The following is a 22,084-nucleotide window of genomic DNA, read 5'->3' as shown; positions in this document are numbered from 1 at the left end:
TATATATATATATATATATATATATATATATATATATATATATATATATATATATATATATATATATATATATATATATATATATATATATATATATATATATATATATATATATATATATATATATATATATATATATATATATTTGTTTTTTTATTTTATTCAGTATATTAAGACAAATATGACAAGCACATGTGCACAGAAGGAGTGAGCTGTATACTGTCCGCAAGCTCTTTACACGCTCGTGGGCGTGACCCTCTGACGCGTCGCTCCGGACAATAAAGACTCGCGTCCGAGAGCGCGCTCACAGTGACTGTCACTGACTGAAAACACACACACTACTGGATCACCGCAACAATAGCCTACATTACAGTATTAACATGGGTAAGTGCGTTTCACACTCTATTCATATTTAGGCTATAAACTTTAATATGCTATTATAATGTTTTAATTAAATTGTGCAGCAGTTTATGAATTTTATCCGATCTGACCTTTAAAACTTTTAAAGTGCAACTTAAAGTTAATGGAAATTAATTATGTCATACTAAATAATATTTGAATAAAGCCAGTTAGTTTGATGTTATACCACCATTTTAGGTGACTGGTGTTTACAGTGCATGTGGTGTCTTACTTAGATTATTGATAGATTTAAATGCATTTACTTTCATTCATTCTTTCTCATTTATTCATTCATTATTGTGTATTCCAAGATGGGTCAATTGTTTACAGCAACTACTGGATTTATTTACATTCGTTTCATACCATATTTGTCGTAAATGTTAAATTCAGCAGTTTTATTTACTGTAGTTCTTCATCTCCACCCCTAATGAAGCTGAGAGAGTGTATATAGGAGACATTCATTTAAACATCTCTGCACTGTGTTACTAGTAGTTTCACAGTTTGATGTTTTCATGAGTACCGGGTGTGGTGTCCTAAACTACACTATTTTCCTATTTGCTGTGTACTGTAGTTTCCACTGTTGTATGTAAACGGTGCTGATGTTGAAGCGTCTCAGTGAATGAGGTTCTGTAGGACAAGCAAACAATATGTCTTTAGATCTACAGACAGCTGTTTACCATGTGCGTCACTAAAAATATTTACTAAGGCTCATTATGATTAAAATAGTACACCAGTGACTGAACCATAAATGGAAAATTACAGCAAAGAATTTCATAAGGGAGGAGAGTCAAAGACTCATTATTTCCCATACCTACTAACAAAATCTGCTTTCACTTGTTTGTTATTCCGTTTATTCATCCGGTCGCTTGTTCATTGAAATGTGCAGGCAGATATTTAGTGACACTGTATGTTTCCAGAAAACCTGTGGTAGTTTATCCTGGCAGACGGTTCAGTACATACACTCAGAATACCACCAGCATCAGTCTGGATGATAAACAGAGCTGTGTAAGCCAGCAATGACTCACACACACACACACACTGATGAAGGCGGCATCCCTTTAGACCGGGATTAAAGCTGTAGTAAAGATTACAACAGAGGGTTTACTGAGAGAAAACAAGAGAGAACACCCCACTGCGCACATACCCCATTAAACACACACCTTCTGTCTGGTCTGAGACTAATTTTCTCCCGCAGGGTTAGTTTACAACATTCTAAAGAGAGAAACTTGATCCGCATTCCCATGAGTCTCTATGTGCTGGATGAGCCTTCACCTTTCTGTCTTCTTTCAGATATATAGACAAAGACTCCACAAACGTACCATTAATACCACGTAACCCAGATATTTAATAAAGACCAATAAATATTTTAGGCAAAACGTATTATAATGATGTAATTGCTGAAATTTTACTAAGATATTTCATCTCATTTTGTATTACAATTTGCACCCCCAAACAATTCACAAATTAAACACTATTTAAAGGGTTAGTTCACCCAAAAATTGATTATTTGTCATTAATTACGCACATTCATGTTGTTCCAAACCCGTAAGACCTTTGTTCATCTTCAGAACACAAGTTAAGATGTTTTTGATGAAATCCAAGTTTGTTTGTTTTTTAATCCCCAATAGAAAGCAATGTAATTACCGTCTTTCAAGGTCCGTTGACTATTTTAACGATGACTTTAGTACTTTTCTGGACCTTGACCCTAACCCTTTAATGACCTTTTGGAGGCATCCTGAAACCAAAGATCTAGAGACATAAAATGTTAGATTATCTTAACAAGATCTGAATATCAAGACAAAAATTGATTGAGAATCTTCAATGTTTTCTGTTTATGAAATTTAATGTATTATTTAATCTAGTTAAAATGTAAAAAAAAAAAAAAAAAAAAAAAGGAAAGGATGAAGCAAGAGAAATACATTGAGGTGATTCAAACTGAGTGTCAAAGGTCAATCAGTTAAGACATGTCTCAGTCAAGTATCCTTGAAGACAGCATCTGTTAAACATAAACCACAAGCATCACATGAGCTGTGCATTCCATACCAGATGCTCCTATTAGAAAGATTTGTGCATTTCAGTCTCAACAGACCTGGTACACACAGATCAGATCCAGATTTTAGGCCTCATTTATAAAGCGTGCATACACACTGATTTGATCTTAGAGTGTGCGTATGCATAAATCCATCCAAATAAAAAAGTGCTTAGCGTCAGACGCACTTTTCCTTGTCAGTGTAATGCAGGTTTTTGGAAATTTAAACTATTCTTGCAACTCGCCATTCTAAATGAAAGGATTTCGACGATGACTGGTGATTTTTTAAATGTAAATTACATTAATTAGGTAACTGAAACCATTCAGCCGCGCCTAAGTTTAAGATAATTTGCGATTTATAGATTTCACATCTGAAAAAGAGGCGTATGTGCGTTTTCCGTGCATTCTATGAATTATATGTACGCACAGTTGAGAAATGATCATAAGATCAAATGTATGAGCGTTTCTAAGCAACATTTTATAAATACGACCCTTTGTCATTGTGTTCCTTGATCTGTTCATTGTGCAAAAACTTCGCTTGAGAACACTGTACAATCACCTTAGACGAAAAGTTTTCGGATCCACTGAATCATGGCTTGATTGTTGTGCTTTTTTTATTAACAGTGTAACCAAACACTTATTGTAACTTTTTATTCAAAGCACAGCAGAAAGTGAATGAAACTCCTTTTTTCCAGGGTGTTTTCCACCTTGATCTCACCCTTAAGGGTGAATGCTGTCAAACCTCACCTTCCTCAAGTAAATATGCTGAAAGTAAACAGAGCAAATAGGGAATGTGTGCTCTTATCTTGTAAATGCTATGAATGGAATGCTCGTAAATGATGGTCAGCAGGAGGTCAAGCAGTTTGCTCTAAATCTGGAAAATGACTGCAGAAACAAGTCGACAAGGTTTGTATTTAGAGTGCCATGCATAATTGGAGTGCTAACATATATATATATATATATATATATATATATATATATATATATATATATATATATATATATATATATATATATATATATATATAGTGTGTGTGTGTGTGTGTGTGTGTGTGTGCGTGCTGTCAAATTGATTAATCACAGCTAACATAAAATTTTGTAAATATATGTGTGTGTGTGTGTGTGTGTGTGTGTGTGTGTGTGTGTGTGTGTGTGTGTGTGTGTGTGTGTGTGTATATATGTACACATATATACATAAGCACACACACACATATATACAAACTTTTATGTTAAATGTGATTAATCTGCAAATTTAACCTGCAGAAAGTGTCACTGTAAAATCCCCACTACTAATACACAGACTGACATAAACTTGTATAAACTTGCATAATGATTGATTTATCATCGATAAAGTCCCAGATTTTGTATACCGATGTTCACGGTCATGTTCATGCTGGGAGAGCCGTAAAGATCTTGTTCATCTGTTTATTCAGCTCTAGATATTGGCACCTGGGATCTGGCGTGTGAGTTCAATAACACGGACCACCACACGGAGCTGAACGGCACGGATCGGTTGATCGTACGGCGAGGACAGGCCTTCACCATTAACCTGTATCTGAACTCTGGCTCTTACCAGCCTGGATCCAGTCAGTTGCACATCATTGCAGAGACAGGTAATACAGTGGAACCGCACAAGTGCGTTAAGAGAGGCAAAGGAATTTTGAGTGTATTTTTGACATCAGGTTTGCTGGCATGTCTTTGGACATCTGCCTTAAATCTTTTCTAAACTAGCCTAAGGTGGTTTTCTTATCATAGCTGATTTAGCTGTTCAGCAAGCATGACCACTGGACAAATGCTCAAAACACCTCGAAAACCATCAAAACTGACCAGCCCATCCAGCCTGGCCGGGGTAGTGACTAACAAGCTAACCACATTTGACCAGTTAAAGCTTTTTGTTATTACCAGGGATGACTTACAGCACCTTTTAACTATAAAAAACACAATTTTTGGTAGTCTTGGTAGACAGTCTTGTCCAAGGTCTACTGAATTAACACAATTTTTAAGTATTTCTGAAAACTCTTTTTCATTTAACTCTGAACTCACTTTAACACATTGGTCATTGCTTTTATAAAATATCTGAGACAGCAATATGAAAAAAGACACTAATGTTTATAACGTTATTGTTTGTCATAAAAATCCATTCCTCCCTATTTCCACATCCTCTTACAATATTATGCAGGAAATTTCAGAAGCAATTGTTCAATTGTTTTATTTTCCAAAGAGATCAAGTTCCTTCTTTCTTAAAGATCAAGGAGTTACCAGAATATGATACCAGGATGAAGATTAACACTGTCAGGGATCTTGTTGGAATTTTCTGTTATACATTCTGCCATGTGAGAACTGAGAGGAGATGCTGTAACTAAAGATAACATCAAGACATTACTGAACACAAAGGGCAGCGACAGTGTGCAACCGCTGGCGTACAGACAGGAAAAGCTCTGCTAAGACTCAGATAACACTAACATCAAGAAAACAAGACCATCTGGCTTGTTTAACGGAATCTGTGACAAGATATCGCCCATGTAAATCCGTTAGAAGTTATCATTAGTGTCAAGTACAAAACTATTTGTTTTGGTTAATATTCAGAAAACAGTTCACTGTCTCTCTTTGTCTTTCTTGCATGAGCCAATATATAAAAATCTAGTTTTAATAAGTTTAATAAGCACAAACATGCATTTTGAATGCAGTAACACCTCCAAACCAGGTGTGACAGTCAATCAAAAGATAATTTGTTTAAAGGTGCCCTAGACTTGAAAATTGAATTTAACTCTGCATAGTTAAATATTTAGAGTTCTGTATGGAAATGACATACAGTGAGTCTCAACACCATTGTTTCCTCCTTCTTATGTAAATTTAATTTGTTATGTTGAGGCGAATCTCAACATAACACCGACTGTGAGGCAACAGTCTGGATCATTAATATGTACGCCCCCAACTTTTGCATATGCCAGCCCATGTTCAAGGCATTAGACAAGCCAGTATTAACGCCTGGAGCTGTGCACAGCCGAATCAACAGAATTTATGCAGGTAAGCAAGCAAGGATAATAGCGAAAAATGGCAGATGGAGCAAACTTGACATTTGACTTGATATTTGATATTCAACAGTGCTTTGATCTGCCTGCATTGACACTATTCTTTAAGAGCCGCTGTGCAGCCAAAATAATGTACCAGTTATCAATGTAAAGCTGCTTTGACACAATCTACATAGTAAAAAGCGCTATATAAATAAAGGTGACTTGACTTGACAATAATAACTGAAATAACTTGTGAAAAAGGGCACCTTTAATGTATAGAGGAAGATTTCATAGACGGTGGGGCTACCCATCATGATACTGCAGAAACCAATCAGAATGCACCGTCACACGTCTCTTGTCACGGTTGCTTCGGGAAAAAATCTGATTTATGTGATATTAAAGTCGGCATGAAACGGAAGTTGCGCTAGTCTTTTCTTACCTACTATGACATATTTCTGACTTCTGGAACAAGAACAAATGTAGGGCGGGGCTTGATTTTGTCCACGGGGAATTGATTGGATGGTTGTGGTTTGCTATTGGTGGATCTCATGTGAGTGACAGGTTGCCCCACCCTCGTCATCAGAGAAGAGATGTCACTGCAAGAGGGAGGGAAAGTTATTCAAGATTATGAGGCACATGATTTAAGTAATTTAAAATAAATACTGCAGTATTTCATAAAATACAAGAATTGTCAATATTGATTTCATGGTGACTTTAAAGAGGACATCAGACAAGCATTAATTGTTAAATTGTTCTTAAACCCAGACAAACTAAAAGTCCCCTAATTTGTTCCCAACAAAGATCAGCCTCGCCGATACTGTTGTTTGTGTTATATTGTTGCACTTATGGGAAATGTAATCTCTTTTCTGTTCTCAGTCATACTTGAGAGCTCTGGAGCGAGTTCACAGGAATTCCAGTGTGTGCCCTTTAAACCCAAGGTCAAACTCTCAATTCAGAGACTGATGCCACAGCTGCAGACACATTCCTGACTGCCATTTAGGATTAAAAGAAAGGGGAATTTTGGCATGAATATTCTCATTCTCGATTGTATCTGTTAAGATCTTTAAGTTTAGAACAATGTGAACTTTATTTTGGCTCCCTGAGAGACCTAATTAGAGCAGGGCGGAAACAACAATTCATCCCTATGGAGTTCTTCACACTGAATGTGGAAAGGTTGTTCTAAAGCAACATTTTATAAACCAGCAACATTATAGCTACTGCATTTTCAGAGGATACTTTTAAGACCAGCTAACAGGGAACAGTCTTTAATAATGTTCTCTAAACACAAAGCACAAAAACATTACTTATACTTCATTCATGGAATGTTTTTTTTTTTTTTTCTGGAATGTTTTAGTTGGATGTTCATCTACCATTTTAAAATGTTACAACTTGTTTCAGAACTTTCAGAGAACATTCAAAAGTAATGTTCCCATAATGTTTGAAGAATGGAATGTTTCCTTAATATCTGCATAAGCAAGAAAAAAACATTTTTTAAACATTTTAAAACAAGAACATTTTGAACATTCAGAGAATGTTTTCATAACTTAATATGAATGTTGAACATTCATAGAACATATTTTTGTTAGCTGAGATTCACCATAAACCTTGATTCCCTCATTAGCAACATGCAACTTATTTGCAAATTTTATGTGGAGAAAATTAATAGGATTAGAGCCAGTATTGGTACTCCTGCTGCTAAATCGAGTGTAATGGACACAATAGGATTCTGTTTTAGTCAGTTTAAAAACTCACTCTTGGAAATTCATGATATTATTTTTCATTTGAAGCATTCATTCTGTCCCAGTGACACTGTCCCTGCACATATATTAAAGGATGCCGTTGATATTATCAGTCCGAGTATTTTCATAGTAGTCTTTATAATGGGGTTGTACCACCCTGTCTAAAGCAAGCTATTATAAGACAATCTGGATGTCTACAACCTGAAAAATTATCGCCCTATATCAAAACTTCCCATTTTATCCAAGATTTTAGAAAAGGTAGTCCTTAGACAATTAAATTCTTAACTAAACATAATATTTTAGATAAATTCCAATCAGGCTTTAGATGTAGACATAGTATTGAGTCAGCACTCTAAAGGGTAGTGAATGATCTGTTGCTCATAAGTGATGCCCGGAACCATGCTGCTTTAAAGGTGCCATCGAAGGTTTTTTTTACAAGATTTAATATAAGTCTAAGGTGTCCCCTGAATGTGTCTGTGAAGTTTCAGCTCAAAATACCCCATATATTTTTTTTATTCATTTTTTTAACTGCCTGTTTGGGGGCATAATTAGAAATGCGCCGATTCAGGTTGCGGCCCCTTTAAATGCTCACGCTCCCCGCCCACGGAGCTTGCCCTTGCCTTAAACAGTGCATAAACAAAGTTTACACTGCTAATATAACCCTCAAAATGGATCTTTACAAGGTGTTCGTCATGCATGCATGCGTCGGATTATGTGAGTATTGTATTTATTTGGATGTTTACATTTGATTCTGAATAAATTTGAGGTTGTGATCCGTGGCTAACGGCTAATGCTACACTGTTGGAGAAATTTATAAAGAATGAAGTTGTGTTTATGAATTATACAGACTGCAAGTGTTTAATAATGAAAATAACGATGGCTCTTGTCTCCGTGAATACAATAAGAAACAATGGTAACTTTAACCACATTTGAGTTACATTAGCAACATGCTAACGAAACATTTAGAAAGACAATTTACAAATATCACTAAAAATACCATGTTATCATGGATGTCAGTTATTATTGCTCCATCTGCCATTTTTCGCTATTGTTCTTGCTTGCTTACCTAGTCTGATGATTCAGCTCTGCACATCCAGACGTCCTGCCCTTGTCTAATGCTTTGAACATGGGCTGGCATATGCAAATATTAGGGCGTACACCCCGACTGTCACGTAACAGTCGCTGTTATGTTGAGATTCGCCTGTTCTTCGGAAGTCTTTTAAACAAATGAGATTTATATAAGGAGGAGGAAACAATGGAGTTTGAGACTCACTGTATGTCATTTCCATGTACTGAATTCTTGTTATTTAACTATGCCAATATAAATTCAATTTTTAATTCTAGGGCACCTTTACTTTTAGATCTCTCTGCAGCATTTGATAACATTGATTATTTGATTCTCTTGAACCGGTTAAAGCAGTTTGTGGGGAATACAAGGTACGGTTCACTCATGGTTTGCTTCTTACTTAGAGCAAAGATCTTTTATAGTGAAGATTGGTAATTTCTGGTCGCATCCAGTACATCTTACTAGTGGGGTTCCCCAGGAGTCCATTTTGGGCCCTATTTTGTTTTTAATATATATATATGCTCCCATTGGGAATGATTTTAAAAAATATGGTATCTCTTATCACTTATATGTGGATGATACGCAGATCTACTTGCCTTTAAAGCCTAATTGTACCGATTCCTGTGCAACACTCCATAGATGTTTGGATGAAGTTGAAGTTTGGATGGCAGATAATCTTGGTTGAATTAAAAGTTAAAGTTGAACGAACGTAAAAAAAAATTATGATTTTTGGTCGTTCGGCGTTTAACAAGGCAGAAAGTGACATACTAGGTCCATGGGCGTGTCATTTGCAGGACAGAGTGAAAAACCTAGGAATCATCTTTGATTCATCGCAAAAATTTGACAGTCAAATAAAAACTGTAGTTCAGAATTGTTTCTTTTATCTGAGGGCAATAGCTAAGTTAAAATCAATCCTGTCAACTAGCGACTTAGAAAAAGTCAATCCATGCTTTTATCTTCTCTTTGCTAGATTATTGTAATGTTATTTATTCTGGAACCTGTCAGACTTATATTGCACGTCTCCAACTTGTACAAAATGCTGCAGCTAGAATGCTTATGAAGGCTAAGAAGACTGATCATGTTACTCTGCTGTTGTCCTCATTAGGCTAGTTGCCAGTGTATTACAGGATCCAACTTGAGGTCTTGACGTATGTCTTTAAGGTATTGCATGGAATGGCGCCAGAATATTTGGTGGAGCTCATTAAGCCATATAAATCAAATTTAATGCTGAGATCCTCAAATTAACTTTTATTAGTGATCCCAAGATTACGTCTTAAAACTAAGAGAGACCGCACTTTTGCTGTCACTGGTCCAAGACTATGGAATAAGCTTCCCTTCGAAGTTAGATTGTCCCCTACACTAGGTATCTTCAAGAGCTGTTTAAAATGACATCTGCTTTCTGTGGCGTTTTAACTTTACACAGCATTTATTATTGATGATGATGTGCTTTGTTGTGTTGTTTGTTTGATTTATTGTATTTTAATTATTGATTTTGCTTACAATGTACAGCACTTTTTTAGCTACAGAGTAGCCTGGAAAGTGCTTTATAAATAAATAAATACAAATACCATCAAATAGATTAATTTGATAACTTGATCTTCTGGGAGTGATTTGTCCTTGAAGGACACGTGCAATGCTGAATGAATAACACTCAAGGCTGCATTTATTTGATCAAAAATACAGTAAAACACAGTACAAAATGTGAAATATTATTGCAATTTAAAAGAACTGTTTTCTATGTGAATACATGTTCAAATGTAATTTATTGCTGTGATCAAAGCTGAATTTTCAGCATCATTACTCCAGTCTTCAGTGTCACATGATCCTTCAGAAATCATTCTAATATGCTGATTTGCTGCTCAAGAAACATTTCTGATTATTATCAATGTTGAAAACAGTTGTGCTGCTTCAGATTTTTGTGGAAATCGTGATACTTTTTTTAATTTCAGAATTCTTTGATGTACAAAAAGTTAAAAAGAACAGCCTTTATTTGAAATAGAAATCTTTTTTCTCGATATTTATTAAAAATAAAAATAAAATATGTATATCTTCCCTGGCCATTTTTATAGTTTATAAGTGACCAGGTGACAGCATTTAATAATTTTTGGGGGAATTTTCATAAAATTGCATTTGAAACTATCTAAACACGTAGATCTTCCTTAAACTTACATTAGAAAAGGCAAGTCAAGTCACCTTTATTTCTAGAGTGTTTAATACAATACAGATTGTTTCAAACACAAAAATATTGATTATGCAAACATAGTTAAATTAAAAAGCAGCTCTAAAGAAGACAATAGTGTAGAAGTCAGTTCAGTATTGATTCAGTTCAGATCAATAACTGAAGATCTGTGTAAAGAAAACAGCAAACATTTGTCTGAGAAAATGCCATTTCCGAGGATTGGTCAGTAATATATCTGGTTCTTATTGTTTGATAGGCCCTCAGCCTGTGGAGCAGTACGGCACCAGGGCCGTCTTCGGCCTCAGCGATGAAATCGACAGCACATGTTGGAGCGCCGCAGTGACCAGTCCGCCCTGCGACACTGTCTGTCTTTCTGTCTGTGCCGCGCCTGATGCTCCCATCGGCCGGTATGTCCTGACTCTAGATGGGCGCATCCAGTTTGAGTTCATACTGCTGTTCAATCCCTGGTGTCCAAGTAAGTAAAAACAGATGTGTTTGGGTGTACCACTTCCACACACGCCTTAAGGTTATAGATACAGATATCCTGTTCCTTATATTAACTGCTGCCACAGGCAGATGAATAAGATCTCTGTGCTCTCTTAACCCATCATCTGACTTACAGGAGATGTGGTGTACATGGACAACGAGGAGAAACTGGCGGAGTATGTTTTGTCCCAGGATGGCATCATCTTCAGGGGCGATGCCAATTACCCCGTCCCGTTAGCCTGGTACTTTGGACAGGTACCAACAAACATGCACACAATTACACGTGATCACAATTTAGCTGTGCTCGATACGGTGATCTCACCTCCTAAAAATCACTAGCAAATGAGCTCTGCTCAAAAGACCATCTAACAAACGTCAGCAGAGACATAAGAAAGAATCGAGGGTTGGTGAGAAACATTTCACGTGTGAATCCCACAAATGTTGACAAGAAATAATTTTAGTATTCCAGTACTGTCATAATATTTATTAATATTTTGAATTAGTTTTTGTTTTTTATTTTCCTTTTTCATTTTTATTTTAGTTAAAGTTTTCTGTTGTGTTTTTGTCATTTTTATTAGTTTTATTTAATATGTCTGTTAAATTTTTATTTGTTTTAGTAATTTTAGTAGTTCTGAATTTAGTTCTGTTTATTATTATATCTATACTGTCATAATATATATTACTATTTTAAATAAATAATTTTATTGTAGGGTTTCATTTTAATTTTAAAGTTTTTGTTGTGTGTTTTTGTCATCTTATTAGTTTTTTTAAATATATCTATTTATAGAATTTTTATTTCAGTTTTAGTAGTATTAGTACTTCAACTTAAATGAAAGGAAAATTGCAAATTTTCAAAACTAACAGAAATATAAAAAAGGTTTTTATGTTTTATTTTATTTCTATTAACATTTATTTCTATTTTACTAAAGCTCTTTTACTTCTAGCTAAAAAATATTGATATTGTTGAAAATCTAGCAGAGACACATGTGTGATTACGTATGTCTTTTCCTCAGGCAAAACATCTGAGAAGCAGGAGTTTCAGAATGTGCTCTCCATTTAATCTAATTGCTTGCTGGATCTCAGATTTTTCTTTCCTACAGGCATTTTAGGAGAAAAAAAGAATGGTTTTAGTAAAGCAAAGTGTGCAAGAGTGCATTATTTGCACATTTTAATTGTGTCTCTGTTGCGATTTGTCCTGTAGTTTGAGGAGGGCATACTGGACACTTGTTTAAGAATTCTTGACATGAACCCTAAACACAAAAGGAACCCTGGGAAGGACTGTTCTGGACGAAGAAACGTCATTTATGTCACACGAGTGCTCAGTGCTATGGTCAGTACACATAAACATGAAAAATAGTACATTTTTAATTAGATGGACCTGTTTTTATTAATCAGGTCCATCTTTTATTAAGTATCCCAGTTTCCACAAAATATGAAGCAGTGCAACTGTTTTTTATTTTGTTTTGTTTTGTTTTTTTGAGCCCCTAAAGGTGATGGAAAAAGATGGGAGGATAAAAAATTAAGTGCTTTTTTTTTTTTTTTGCATTCCCTGAGACACTTTGTTCACTCGCAAACAATCAAAAAGGTTTGCAAGAGTGCGCAGTTTCTTGGGGGAATGCAAGAGAGATCGCAAAATATTTTTTACATATAAATTTATTACATATAATATTTTTTACCCATAATATAATTTCTTGAGCATTAAATCATCATATTAGAATGATTCTTTGCTGCTTTAGAATTATTATATTTTATAATGCAGAGAAATGATATTGAGGTAGGCAGCTCACTAGTTTCTGGAACAAAATTATAAAATTATAAAAGTTTTTCGATGATAAAATTATTATTCACACACATGCGTTTCATGTGATTTTCTATAAATTACAAGGCAGTTGATGGATTATTGTGATGATTTTGATGATTTTTTTTTTTTTTTTTTTTCCCAGATTAACAGCAATGACAGGGATGATGGGGTCCTGGAGGGCTGCTGGAAAGACACGTTTGACGGTGGCGTGAGTCCCATGTCCTGGAGGGGAAGTGTTCAGATCCTGAAGACATGGAACAGCACTTCCTGTATGCCGGTGCGCTATGGACAGTGCTGGGTCTTTGCGGCCCTCGCCTGTACAGGTATTAAATAATCCTATTAGATGACAAAATGCTTCTCAATTGGGTGGTCACAACTGGAAAAACACTGGTTACCCACTGTAACCTACAGAGCCCCTAAAGGAACATGGCACAGGAAAAAAATTTGATTGGAGGAAAAATTAAAGAAACTTTGCATTCGTTCACAAAATGTTTGCGTTCCCCAAAGAAACTTTGCATTTGTTCACAAAGTATTTGCATTCCCCAAAGAAATTTTGTGTTTTTATTTGCAAAATATTTGCGTTCCCCCTAGAAACTTTGCGTTCGTTCACAAAATGTTTGCTTTCCCCAAAGAAACTTTGCATTCATTCACAAAGTGTTTGTGTTCCCCAAAGAAATTTTGTGTTTTTATTTGCAAAATGTTTGCGTTCCCCAAAGAAACTTTGCATTCGTTCACAAAATGTTTGAATTCCCCAAAGAAACTTTGCATTCGTTCACAAAATGTTTGAATTCCCCAAAGAAACTTTGCATTCATTCACAAAATGTTTACATTCCCCAAAGAAACTTTGCATTCGTTCAGTGTTTGCGTTCCCCAAAGAAATTTTGCGTTTTTATTTGCAAAATGTTTACGTTGCCCCAAGAAACTTTACATTTGCGTTCCCCTGAGAAAAATTGCGTTCGCTCGCAAAATATTTTGCATTCCCCCAAGAAACTTTATTTTCCCCCAAGAAACTTTGTTCACTCGCAAAATGTTTGCATTCGCCCAAGAAACTATACGTTACGTTTTTGTTCCCCTGAAGAAACTTTGTGTTCACTCACAAAATGTTTTGCATTCTGAGAAACATTGCGTTTGTTCACAAGATGTTTACATTCCCCCGAGAAACTTAACGTTTGCACACAAAATGTTTGCGTTCCCCCGAGAAACTTTGCATTTTGTTTGCAAAATGTTTGCATTCCCTGAGAAACTTTACATTCCCCCAAGAAACTTTGTTCACTCGCAAAATGTTTGCATTCCCCCAAGAAACTTTATGTTCAAAATGTTTATGTTCCCCTGAGAAACTTTGCATTATACTGTATAAAACAAGAGAACTGAGGAACAGAGACATGCAGACAGATGAAGCAGGTTCTTGTGTTTGTCCTCAGTGTCTCGCGCTCTGGGAATCCCATGCAGGGTGGTAACAAACTACTATTCTGCTCATGATACCAACAGCAACCTTGTAATTGAGCGTTACGTCAACGAAAAAGGTGAAACAGACAGCAGCACCAGAGATATGATATGGTATGAAGAACAACTTCTTTTAAACTACTTTACTACTTTTTAAACATGCAGAACATGATTTGTCAGTCAAAATCTACAGTCTATAAATATAAAACCTCAAAAATTAGGTTAAAAAGCACACATTTGGACACTTAAAATGTGTAAATGTCATTGTTTTGCGCATTCAAAGCTGTGTATCTGCTGTAGGAACTACCATTGCTGGGTTGAGAGTTGGATGACCCGACCCGACCTCCCTCCGGGTTTTGACGGCTGGCAGGCCAGTGACCCGACACCACAGGAGAAAAGTGAAGGTGTGTAGACGGCTCTATTCTTTCTGTCTCACAGGAAATCAAACATCCTCAAACTTAACGTCACCATGAAATCAAAACTGACCTTTTTTGGCTTTTAGCCTTAAGATTATCTATTCGCATTTAGAAGATATAAGCATTCAACTCAAGTTACTTCCGCCAATATGGATCAACAGCTTTGATGACATCACCCTGCACTTCAGCTTCTCATCAGATTTTCTGACCAATCAAATGCTCGTTAGAATCTAAAGCATCCTGCCCCATACATTATAAATAGACGCTGAAGCTGCAGCTAAAATCTGTCATTTGTTCAGACATTTACATTTTTCTTAATGATGAATGGCACATAGTGCGCTATATAAGGGTTGGGAACGATTAAGATTGTAAATATGTTTTCCATTGAAGTGAATTAAGTCTGGTTTCACATTAGTGTCACGCGAACCGCCACAGTGTGCACACAGTCTGCTCCAGTCCAGAAACATGATAACAGAGCGGATCATATGCGCGAGTTGGCGCAGACCACAACGTATCAGACAAATTTGAATTCTGCACAGGATGCTATATTTTAAAGCGATATGGAGGAGATTATGAAGATAAAAGGTTAGAGATTAAAAGGAAACTCAACAGCTCTGGGGTGCATTTTTCCCGAAAGCATTGTTAGTCAATTATGGTCATAAGTCCCATTGAACTGTATTGGTAACGACGGAACTTACGACCATAGTTTGCTTTGGGAAACGCACCCCAGGCCGAGCTGTGATATAAACTAAATGCTACTGGCTTTTTAAAAAAAAACGGAGGAGCTGTTCGATATGTTTTTTTCTGTTTCACGAGTTCGTTTCCTCATAAAATCTTTAAGCTAATAAGTTTAAGGGTATTTGGCTTGCTGTCCGCTGTGGAGGGGCTCGAGGAAGCAGCTTCAACTCGAGCTTGGATATACCCCCCAGAGACTACTAGTGCATGAAAGAGGAGTACGATAGATGAGATGCCTAATTTATGTGGTGGAGTTGGGGAGGTGGAGGGATATCAAAACAACTGATGCCAGAGCAGGGTGAGTAGCTGCTTATATAAGCTCTGGATGTAACTGAAAGATTAAGGTTCCCTCCTCTTGAGATTATGTTTCAGTTTCACTAATTGAAAGATTAGATGGGTTCACTCCTCCCGAAATTACGTTGTGAACTTCACTTCAGTTGAAATTACGTCAACACATTGGATAATGCTGCTCATTACAAAAATAAAACATTTTGCACGGCAAAACATGATTTTCTTACTCAATATTTTTATCTTGATTTCTTTGAGAAGCAGAATGACTTAAGTCTTGTTTTCTGAAATACTTGTCAAAATATGTGCATTTATGCTTAAAACAAGAAAAAATAGTGGGGTAAGAAAACAATATTTTTCACTTTGAATTAAGTTTATTTTTTTCTTAACCCAATAGCAGATATTTGTTCTTGTTTTAAGCAAAAACTCACTTAATTTTTAAACTTTTTCCAGAAAACCAAATGTAATGTCTTATGTCTGTTTGCTTCTCAAGTAAATCCTTACAAAAATAAGTATACTTTTTAATATAATTTTATTAAGTATACTTAAGTAAAGTTCTTTATTTAGTAAGTATACTTATATCAATGTACTAGTAGTATACTTGAAAGTGTACTATTTCAATACCACTTGGGTTTATATTGGCCCATTTTTTTAATGTATAAAAGTATACTTTTAAGTATACTTTAAGTGTAACAGTAGTAAACTGTGAGTACACAGTTTACAACTACATTTTTCGTTTGTACTGCAAACTATACTACAAGTGAACTTGTAGGTATATTTACAGTATAGTTTGGTTAAATACTTATAACACTATTTTATAGTGTCATTGTTACATATGTTATATGCAGTTACTATAGTAATAACTATAAATTATGCATAAATACGTGCAACTAACCCTAAACCAAACCAAACCCTAATCCTAACCCTATAGTAAGTACATGAAGTTACTTAATATTACTCAGTACTTATATGTATAATTACAGAGTGTAACAAAGACACCTTAAAATAAAGTGTAACCGCACATTTTTTAGTTTATAAAAGTACATAAAAGTACTATATATAGTATAATAAGTATAAAAGTATACTCTCAGTAAACAAATGTTTAGTAGTTTTATACTGCAAGTATACTTGTAAGTTTTCTTTATAAATCAATATTTTCAAACAATGTAAGTTTATAAGACAGTAAAATTATGTGAAAAGTATTTAATAGGCTATTCAATCCAATAGTATCCAGAGTATACTTAGAATACTTAATTTTACATTTAGTTATATCTCAAACAAAATATTGAGTACAAGTATAGGCCAAATATTAGAAGTACATTAAAAGTATACTTAAAGAATACTTTCTTATTATTTAAGTTTAAAAGAAGTATACTAATAGCACACTTTTTTTTTTTTGTATTTGTATGATTTAAGAAAGTTTAGATATTTGTACTGGAAAATGACAAAATGCAAATAAAATCTGTTTGTCTATCCATTTATCCATCTTTCTGTCTCTCTCTCTCTCTCTCTCTCTCTATATATATATATGACATTTTTTGGATGTTATATATACATGTGTGTGTGTATATATATGTATATATATATTATTATAGAATCCAAAAATGTCATAAGGGTGTCTTATCTGTGTTATCAAGCAGTTTAATCCTATAGTCTTGTGAAGAGATACTATTGCTATTTTCTCTCAGGTGTGTTCTGCTGTGGGCCGGTTCCTGTGCGAGCAATAAAAGAAGGAGAGCTCACCTTAAAATATGACGCTCCGTTTGTGTTTGCGGAGGTGAACGCAGACTTAGTGTATGTCCTGAAGTATAAAGATGGGAGCACAAGAAAAATCGTGAATGACCAAAAAGTGGGACAGAAGATCAGCACCAAGAGCGTAGGCCGAGATGAGAGAGAGGACATCACGCACCTGTACAAATATCCTGAAGGTAGGAATAAACAAACAAGTGCACTTCCTTTTAATATCACAAAATAATATGCAAAATAAGGAGGTTTATTTTGCAATAACCTCTTCCAGGTTCTGTGGAGGAAAGGCAGGTTTTTGAGAAAGCAAACCACCAGAACAAGTTGCAACAGCAGCAAGCAAACAATGGGCTGCACATCACCATCAAGCTGTCGACGGGGATCAGGAAGGGCTGCGACTTTGATGTGTTTGCGATTGTGACGAATAACACAGAAGAGGATAAGAAGTGCCGTCTGGTGTTTGCGTCCCGTGCCGTGTCTTATAGCGGAGTCGTCGGCCGAGAGTGCGGCTTTAAAGATCTGCTCAATGTGGAACTGGCACCTGGAGGAGGTGGGTGGCATGCGTATTCATTAGGGCACAGCTGTATGTACAGTACAGTCCAAAAGTTTGGAACCACTAAGATTTTTTATGTTTTTAAAAGAAGTTTCGTCTGCTCACCAAGGCTACATTTATTTAATTAAAAATACAGTAAAAAACAGTAATATTGTGAAATATTATTACAATTTAAAATAACTGTGTACTATTTAAATATATTTGACAAAGTAATTTATTCCTGTGATGCAAAGCTGAATTTTCAGCATCGTTACTCCAGTCTTCAGTGTCACATTTGCTGCTCAATAAACATTTATGATTATTTTCAATGTTGAAAACATTTGTGTACTTTTTTTTTTTTTTTTCATGATTCCTTGATGAATAGAAAGTTCAAAAGAACAGCATTTATCTGAAACACAAAGCTTCTGTAGCATTATACACTGCCGTTCAAAAGTTTGGGGTCAGTAAGAATTTTTATTTTAATTTTTTTGAAAAGAAATTAAAGAAATGAATACTTTTATTCAGCAAGGATGCATTAAATCAATCAAAATTGGCAGTAAAGACAATTTATAATGTTACAAAAGATTAGATTTCAGTTAAACACTGTTCTTTTGAATTTTCTATTCATCAAATAATCCTGAAAAAAAATATTGTACACAAATATTTTGTACAATTGTACACATTAAATGTTTCTTGAGCAGCAGATCAGCATATTAGAATGATTTCTGAAGGATCATGTGACACTGAAGACTGGAGTAATGATGCTGAAAATTCAGCTTTGCCATCACAGGAATAAATTACTTTGTAAAATATATTCAAATAGAAAATGGTTATTTTAAATTGTAATAATATTTCACAATATTACTGTTTTTACTGTATTTTTAATTAAATAAATGTAGCTTTGGTGAGCAGACGAAACTTCTTTTAAAAACATAAAAAATCTTAGTGGTTCCAAACTTTTGGACTGTACTGTATGTATTGTGTGATTCAGTATGCAAAGCTAAATGCATCTCCCTAAGCAATACTGAATGTATATAATATTCACCCGAATTAATACTGACTTTCCATTTAATATTATTTCATTATTCTTCAGTTATTTTGTAATGTAGTATGTGTCTTCACTGTGTTGTGTGTTTGTTCCAGAGAGGAAGGTTCCTCTGAGGCTGAACTACAGTAAATACTGTAATAATCTAATGGAGGACAATCTCATCCGTCTGGGTGCTCTGCTGATCGACTATGGCACCAGGGAAGCCGTCATGGCCATGCGTGATATTGTGCTGGACGACCCCGAGATCAAAATCAGGGTATGACCACATTCACCTTGATCATAAGCGGACATGACAACACCAGTCCTGCACAAGATATTAGATGCATGCTGATGTATTTGTCGTTCTAGATTCTGGGAGAACCCAAGGAGAACCGTAAGCTGGCGGCAGAGCTCACCTTACAGAACCCGCTGCCACAACCCTTACAGGGTTGCTGCTTCACCATAGAGGGCGCCAACCTCACAGGCGGCAGCAGCATCACGGAGAAGTAAGAACACAAACTGTCTTTAGTAGAATGAGAAAGTACAACAGAGAGAGAGAGACTATAGTTAAATGCAGTGTTTTAAAGTGAAAATGCTTTTTCAGATATAACCTTTCATGTAGTATGTAATAGAGCTGTTTGAGAATGTAAAAGTTCAGCAAAGTTTCAAAGATCAAAGTGCAGAGTTATTGTCAAAGTTAAGAGTTATTGTCTTCCAAATGAAAGAAGTGAGTCGTCAGTAATTCCAGTCTTACTTGCTGTTGAACCTACGTAGGTTTGTAACTAATTTGCATAATGTCAGCTCTTCATTGGTTGCCGGCGAACAGCATCTGCTTTGCCCCGCCCTCAAACAGTGTAGCTGTAGCAGAGACTGGAAGGTTTTGGTTTGTGTTGTTCATGTCGAGAAGATGCTGTTTTCTGCTGCCAAAGCAAATCCACTTTGATCAGATTGATAGAGCTGAAATTCAGACATGCTATTGGGTGTTTGGTTTCTGACACCGTGCTGTAAGCAGTCAACCAATCACAACAGACTGGGCCATCTAACCAATCAGAGCAGAGCAGACTCTCAGAAAGGAGGGGCTTAGAGAGACTGAATCTCGGAACACACTGTTTCAAACACTGTTAAAAAGAGCTGATTCTGCAATGGATATTATGAGAAATTTAAATTGTTTTTTGAACCTGGATGCATGTAATCCTATTGTAGAAGACTCCAGAACAAAACTAGGAACCTTTAATAGGGGCACTTTAAAAGATTGATTGTGTGTGATATACACAAGTCTCTAGCCTAGGCCTTCTATCCACATATTTTATGCACATTTTAGTTTTATCAGATGAAAAAATGCTGTTCACAAAATGGACAAACTTCACATACACAGTGTACATACCTAAGAACCTACTGAGTAATTAAGGCTAACTACATGGGTGGTTCAGAGACCTACTAATTATACACTAATTGTAATAATTGACAGAAAAATTTGGTGTACAAATGATATTCACTTAGAAATTGCTAGTAGATGTTACAAATAATTACAAGGAAATGACAAGTAACACACTGAACTAAACATGACATTTTGAAGTAGAAAGACTGAAATCATATTTTCTTGAGTAAAACATACTCCATCTTTAGTTACGACTTCAAAAATCGTTTTTTTTTTACAGTGTATGTATAAGAGGAACAGGATGTTTATGTTCCTCCTATAAGTGCTACCCATAAACTTGTATGCTATCTTGTGATGGAAGATATTTTATTTAGCAAGAAGATGTGCATAAACTACAATGAAAAAACACAACTAATACATTTGTAGATGTGCATTAAAAATGTCTTCAATGCCATAACAAATCATGTGACGGAATAATTCACTATCAGACCATTATCATCACATTGCATCTCAGCTGTTCTGTTTAACTTTTTTCAAAATCCCAGATTTTCAAACTGGTCTCAGACTTTTAGTACCGACTGAAGCGAGGATATGCCACACACTGCTCTTTGCAAGTGTCTAATAGTTTATTTTAGAATAAACACTATTCAGACTAGAAATATGAAAAGAACCTAATCTGTGAGATTTCTAACATGTAAATATTTATTCGTCTCAGACTGGAGTCAACCATCGAACCTGGGCAGGAGGCCAAAGTTAAAATCTACTTCACTCCCACTCAGTCCGGCCTGCGCAAACTCGTGGTGGATTTTGACAGTGACAAGCTGGGCCACGTTAGAGGATACAGAAATGTTATCATCGGAAAATGAGAGTCTTTGCTGGTGAAAAATGGAATGTGAAATCATCTATTTTCCATGTACTTGTCATATCTTTTATATACTGTATATTTCTAAGAATGTGAAAAGCCAAGCCATCACACTATGTTTCTGGCTTCTATAGTAGTACATAGTACACATGCACAGCATGTTTTTAAGCAGAGTAAACAGTATGTAATCTTTTAATTTCTAGGAAACGGAAACATTCACATCCTTGGATTTGTTTGGAGCCACATTGCATTGTGGGAAATATTATGCTGTTAAAAATAAATAAAAACAAATAAATAATGAAAATGTATTGAAGAGACGGCTATGTGCAAGTGAGATTTTTAGAGACATTTTACTGTATGCATCTTCATGTTTTTGTTTCAGATATATTTTTTTATATTCAGCAGTGGCTTTTTCATTAAAAAAATATGCTATAATCTTGGATAGAGTGTTTTTTATCATATAAAAAGGCACATATCATAAGAAGAATCAAATGTGAATTCTTGAAAATTCTAAGTGAAAAAATGAAATTCTTTAAAAATATAAGCAGCAAAATTGACTCTCAAAAATGAAAATTTATGATGATGTATAGGCCTATTGAGTTATCAAAAACTGGGTCTGTCCACACTTATGGGGAGACACTACAGGCAAAAACACTGTTTTTTCAGGCACCTGTCAATTTTTTAATTTTTTGCTTTTTGGTTTTTCATAAAGTGTTTTTTCAGACCAGTGGAAAGAAAATATCCAAAATACACTTTTAAGTGTATATTTTCTAGCACTTTATCTATTTGCATCTATAGATTTTAAATTACTGTAAATATCTTTAAAGGCCGTTTTCTCAAAATGATTTTTTCCTCCTGCTCTGAGTCAGAAATCTCCACTTCAGCAGAACTTACACCAAACTTCTATATTCTAAAGGTTTTTACAGAGCGATTTGTTGATATATAAT

The 22,084-nt window shown here is 35.2% G+C and overlaps 1 protein-coding gene across 2 annotated transcripts; it reads left to right on the top strand.

Annotated features, from left to right (window-relative positions):
- Positions 1-298: 298 nt before the first annotated feature.
- tgm2b (transglutaminase 2b) lies at positions 299-21,454 on the top strand. 2 transcript variants are annotated; one of them, XM_067372941.1, is made up of 13 exons: positions 299-384; positions 3,862-4,041; positions 10,683-10,901; positions 11,049-11,167; positions 12,114-12,242; positions 12,856-13,036; positions 14,135-14,270; positions 14,457-14,560; positions 17,284-17,523; positions 17,613-17,888; positions 19,014-19,174; positions 19,267-19,403; positions 20,991-21,454. In XM_067372941.1, exons 1-13 carry the CDS (start codon positions 381-383, stop codon positions 21,139-21,141), a joined length of 2,037 nt encoding a protein of 678 aa, XP_067229042.1. In that variant the 5' UTR covers positions 299-380; the 3' UTR covers positions 21,142-21,454. The 2 variants fall into 2 exon arrangements, with proteins under 2 accessions (XP_067229042.1, XP_067229041.1); XM_067372940.1 differs by lacking the exon at positions 299-384 and adding an exon at positions 2,519-3,334.
- The last annotated feature ends 630 nt before the right edge of the window (positions 21,455-22,084 follow it).

The sequence above is a fragment of the Chanodichthys erythropterus genome, chromosome 21 (assembly GCF_024489055.1).
Source record: "Chanodichthys erythropterus isolate Z2021 chromosome 21, ASM2448905v1, whole genome shotgun sequence".
Lineage (NCBI taxonomy): Eukaryota > Metazoa > Chordata > Actinopteri > Cypriniformes > Xenocyprididae > Chanodichthys > Chanodichthys erythropterus.
The sequence above is the reverse complement of the archived record's forward strand: the minus strand, read 5'-3'. Positions and strand labels throughout refer to the sequence as shown.